Source organism: Mycetomoellerius zeteki, unplaced genomic scaffold (assembly GCF_001594055.1).
Source record: "Mycetomoellerius zeteki isolate Tzet28-1 unplaced genomic scaffold, Tzet1.0 scaffold252, whole genome shotgun sequence".
NCBI classification, from domain to species: domain Eukaryota; kingdom Metazoa; phylum Arthropoda; class Insecta; order Hymenoptera; family Formicidae; genus Mycetomoellerius; species Mycetomoellerius zeteki.
In genome coordinates, this window is record NW_017257230.1 from 368,633 (window position 1) to 374,236 (window position 5,604).

The 5,604-nt window shown below is 32.5% G+C and overlaps 1 protein-coding gene across 1 annotated transcript; it reads left to right on the forward strand.

Moving 5' to 3' along the window:
• Positions 1-697: 697 nt before the first annotated feature.
• On the forward strand, positions 698-4,675 carry LOC108723929 (facilitated trehalose transporter Tret1). Its single transcript, XM_018449998.1, has 3 exons — positions 698-901; positions 1,686-1,761; positions 3,075-4,675. Exons 2-3 carry the CDS (start codon positions 1,710-1,712, stop codon positions 4,445-4,447), a joined length of 1,425 nt encoding a protein of 474 aa, XP_018305500.1. The 5' UTR covers positions 698-901; positions 1,686-1,709; the 3' UTR covers positions 4,448-4,675.
• The last annotated feature ends 929 nt before the right edge of the window (positions 4,676-5,604 follow it).

Sequence of the window (5,604 nt, forward strand, 5' to 3'; positions counted from 1 at the left end):
TATATATAAAATATCTATAACATTAACAAAAATGAATATTAATAAATATTTGTCATAAATATTCTGTACTGTCTGGGCTATTTTACTTGTATTGAAAATACTTTTTTATTCTACTTCATTTTTAACGTACTCATTTCTGACAACGATAATGGACTACAACTTGGACCTAATATCTTATCGCTTCCTAATAAGGAATAATTTAAATTCTTTATTTTATCTGTTGACATATTTTTACTATTTTTTATTATATTATCGATCAAATTGAGAGTTTATACACATTTATTTAATATAATTGACATTGTTTCTGACTTTAATCGTAGTCTCTCTGTTTTTTTAGTCTATTTTTATTTAAAATTTTTATATCGTAATTGATTATTTTATGATTATTTTATCACCATATTATGTTTTGTTCTCTCACTTTTCTAACTTATATTATTAATTTTTTCGCATTTGTTTTTTACTTTTCTTTCTGAGATTGATGTGCTGAAAAAGATTTAACCTAATTAAAATATAACATAATCAATATATAATTATTCTTTATTATGTCTTTCATTCATTTCTTTATTCATCTATTTGAAATAAATAAAGTTTCCCGATCTTATTTTGACTCGTATGACCATTTTTTATCTTTATTTGCAATTCGATGTTTATTCTACATCTGTCCTTCGTCCAAACTAACTTACTATAATAATGAGCAAACATTCTCAAGTGGGGCGCGAGTGGCAACAGTGACAGATTTGACGAATCGCTGATAAGAAAAGCGCTGATAAAGAACATATATAATCTACGGCGACATGAATGTGTTCTTATTCCATCTGAAATGCATTAAAATCCGGGTGTCGTTAGGCGTGGAGATTCGTCGTCCTTCCTGGTAGCATTAGCGTGTTTCATCGTTATCTCTGTAAGCATAATATCGATTAAAATTTAATAGAACTTTTCGTACAAACAGTTTAAGGGATAAAATTGCACTGAGCTCTCGATTTATAAGATTGATATGATATTGCGAAATATATTTTGTAAATTATGGTGTTATATTACTAATATGGTATTATATTACTAATAATAAGTAGAGATTATTTTAACAATATTTACAGCAACATTCCAATGTTTCAGTAATATTGCAGTAACATTTTAATGTTGTAATATTACTGCAATATTTTGTGCTACATGAGCATTGGTAAATGATTGATCCACTTTGCTCTAAATTTTTGTGGGATGAGTAACGTATGGCGTACTTTCTCTCAAACGGCGCGACGTTTTATTAGCTGAGAACTCTTTTAATAGTTGATCGAGAGAATTGATATTGGTTTATATTTTGTCTAGCCGTATCAGTTTCTTTGTCAACTATAAACTAAAGGAGTTACGTGATGCGTACTGGTATTTTGATAAGGATAAAGAGGTTTGAGAAACAGAGAGTCGCGAACCGTCGCTAGAGTTGCAAGTTGCGATTTATAACCGAAATGTAAAGACGAGTATAATATAAGATCATTAGGGCTTTTTTTAAGTTTTTATTAAATTATGCATATTAAGTTTTCTACATTTTTTGTATAAAATAATAAAATATATATATATATGTTCTACGAGGAAAGAGTATATATTTTTTATAATAATATCGTACATATTTAATTTTAATATAATCGTGTCTGTATTTCTTAATAATAAAGAAGTTCTGATTCTTTGTTCAGTCCTACGATAAGAAGAAATAAAAGATGGAGCAGTCCCGTGTTAAACGGTGGTCTCAATATTTAGCAGCGATTACAGGTAAATAAATCTGAATTATTTTTAATTTTTTTAATTCTCACGCTAATTTCCTATAATACATACATGAGACATAAGTTGTCAAGTTGATCCAAAAAAATTAATAATTCGAAACTTTAAAGCATATTAATAAAGATATGTATATAATTAATTTAAAATAAATTTAGAAAAATTGTCAAGAGAGGATATAAATATTATTTTTATTTTGAAATAAGAAATAAGATTCGACCGTGATAATGTACAATATAAATACGATAGAGAGCGCCAATGATCGGTCAAAGTTAGATGTTCCGAATAATAAATATTCTTGATTTATAAATTTAAGATATAATCACGAGCCGAAACATTCGGTCATTCGCATATATATGAAGATCAAATTTTCTCTGCTTTTATTGTAAATGTATGATATGATATCATTTCCTCATACGACTCAGGCCTATGCTACATTTTCTAAATAATATCTTATCGCGATTGATTTACATCATTTAAATAAAGATTATATAATTAATCTCTCTTCCATCTATATATAGAGTATCTCGTTTTTAACTATCATCTTCTAAACTTTTATTTATTTTCAATTTTAGAGAAAAATGTTTTAAACAAACACATACGCATACACACACAAGTTGTATTTGGAGAGAAACAAATAATGATAAAATTGATATTTAAAAAACCCATTTTTCAAAATATAAAAGTTATCACTATTTTAAAAATAGAATTACATAATTTTTTACACAATATGATTTTTTGCATAATATGATTCCTCTAATTAGTCTGCATATAAAAGGATTAAGGTAGAAATATAACAAAACAATAGCTTATAAAATATTTTATACTTTATTTTATAGCAGACTTTAAAATATAAAACATTTTGTTATTCATTTTTTAATAACTTAATATTTTAATACAGAATAATGAGATAAATCAGTAGTGTAAAAAGAATATGTAAGTTGCTTTTAAAAAAATATATGCGGTTGCATATTGCAAATTGCATAATTTTTGCGACAAGTTGCGATTATCACTAGTTTTGCACATCAAGAGTGAAAATATTTCGGCGCGCAATTTGAATATGTATATAAAATTCACATCAAAATATTCAAGATCCAGCTTACATCGTGTAGACTTACATTATTTAGCTTCGTCTGAAACATTTTTCTCTAAAATTGAAAATAAAATTTTAAGGGTAATGGTAAAAATAAGATACCAACTACATATAAAATCTTCTTTTCAGAGAGATCATTTTTTTAAATAATTCATGTATGTATAAAAAAATCAGAGTAAATCATGATTTATTCATCCGTTCGATTTTACCGTAGCTACCTTATCGCTGGCAGCTACCGGATCTCACATAGGCTGGACGTCACCCATCTTGCCAGTACTGAAGTCAACTGATTCCCACGTCCCCATAACGTCCGACGACGCTTCCTGGATTGCCTCTTTCTACCTTTTGGGCACCATTCCCGGATGCATCGTGGCGGCTTTAATCGTAGACCGATTAGGTCGGAAGATAAGCCTGTTGTTAGGCGGCGTACCTCTGACTCTCTCATACATTCTGATCATTGCAGCGTGGAATCCTTACATTCTTTACGCTGCTCGCATTATCGGTGGTATCGGCCAGGGCATAGCGTACGTCATCTGCCCGATGTACATCGGCGAAATCGCCGATAAGGAGATTAGAGGTACCCTAGGTTCCTTCATCAAGCTGATGGTAACCTTCGGAGAGTTATATGCTCATGCAATCGGGCCGTTTGTCTCCTATTGGTTGCTCGGTTACAGCTGCCTGGTGATCCCGCTGATATTCTTCCTCAGCTTTCCTTGGATGCCCGAATCACCGTATTATTTATTAATGAAGAATCGCCCAAGGAATGCGATGATGAGTCTGAAACGTTTGAAGCGCTGCATTTCCGACGATCAACTGGAGACGGACTTGGAGCAGATGCAGAAGATAGTTGTCCGCGATCTCAGCGATCGAGGCCGATTCAGGGATCTGTTCGACACGCCTGGCAATCGACGCGCGGTCATTATCAGCATCGGCCTGCAACTGGTCCTTCAGTTCAGCGGTATCGCTGCGATTGAGTCGTATACTCAGGAAATTCTCGAGGAAGGCGACGCGCATCTACCCGCGAGTTCCTCTGTCATCCTGTTAAGTGTGCTTCAATTGATCGCTGGTCTTGGAGCGGTGGTTCTGGTTGACAAACTAGGTAGACGACCATTACTCATTACCACCTCTCTTCTAGCTGGAGTCGCGCTGACCATCACTAGCGTCTTCTATCTCGTAAAATTCCAATTCGGAGTGGATACAACTGGATACGGCTGGCTGCTTCATTGCTCCGTGATATTTTATGAACTGATCATCGCTCTGGGCCTGAATCCGCTACCTTACATGATGCTAGGCGAACTGTTTCCGACGAACGTCAAAGGCGCCGCCGTGTCGTTGGCCAATCTAGTGTCTTCGTTGCTAGCCTTCATCGTCTCCAAGATGTATCAAGTAATCTCCGACAGTTTGGGAGTGTACGCAGCCTTTGGCTGGTTCGCTATCAGCTGTTACGTCGGCGTATTCTTCATTATGCTGATCGTCCCCGAAACCAAAGGCAAGTCCTTACTAGAAATTCAGGAAGAGCTTAACTGTAAGAAAAAGAAGAAGAAAAGCGCAAAAGGCGAACAAATCCAAATAAGTACGATTTCTTAGGTCGTAGGTGCAAGTAAGGCCGCGATGCTTATGAAGAATTCGCGATAATTTTTAAACGATGAAAATAAGCAATGCGCGTTCCTGGATTACAGAACATTTGACAGGGAACTTCGAAGCGGTTGATCGCTCTTCCAGTTACATATGCCCGGATCGATTGTAAAAACGAACGAGAAATATTTCCAACAATCATCGGTAAGATCAATTGTAATATTTACACTGAAAAGAGAGTCTGATAATAATTAAATTTTGAATAAAATAATATCAATTAAATGTTGAGATAAGGTAACCAAAAATGATTTTATTTTTTTAAATATTCAGTAAATATTACCAAACATAATAATAAAACTAAAGTTTAATACTAAATATTTAGAAAAAAAAAGAATTATTTTTTGGTAAATTAATCGAACGTCTAATTGAAATTATTTCATTCAATATTTAATTATTATCAGATTCTCTTTTACAGTGTGAATACATAATTGGATTATCGGTTCAACAAGGTATGAATGAAGTTAATACAATGCTATTTGCAAACTTTAAATGATAACAAGGCGTTACTATTTGCAAAATTTGAATGAAACAAACATTACTGTTTACAAATAGTTCGAAAGAACAGAAGAGCATTCCCTGTCAAAGGTCGAAATATTTACGCGCTCTTTCATATAAGAAATTTGAAAGAAAATTTTCAGAAATGTTATTAGGCACTAAGATCTAGCCACGACCATTTAAAGGCCTTTTTCCTTAATTGAAAATTTTAAGAATCTCTATATTGCTAGTTAAAAAGTCTTTTGCATTTTGATTTGAATCTGTTATTACAGAAATATTTTTTTTATTTTCTACACTTTATTGTAACTGAATGAAATTTGAATTACAGTTTAATCAATATTCGAATACGAAGGAAAGATCAGAGAATAGTTAGTTTATAAGATTTTAGTGTTTAAGAAAGGGCCCTTATATTCCATTGAAGAAGGCGCTTCGATTGAAGTAATGAGATCGCTAAAAGAGCATTTTCCCGATCGAGAAATTATCGTAGTTATAATTAGACAGAAACTCCAACTCGTGATAATGACGCATATTTGTTGAGATCATATTTACAATTCAAATACGCAAATAAGCGCAAATTATCACTTGTACAAACATTATATTAATTTCAGAATGCT

Excerpts from the sequence above, each read along its gene's own strand:
- LOC108723929 (XM_018449998.1), top strand. The coding sequence starts at position 1,710 with ATGGAGCAGTCCCGTGTTAAACGGTGGTCTCAATATTTAGCAGCGATT. Across the intron at positions 1,762-3,074 it reads ATATTTAGCAGCGATTACAG|CTACCTTATCGCTGGCAGCT; the intron begins GTAAATAAATCT and ends ATTTTACCGTAG.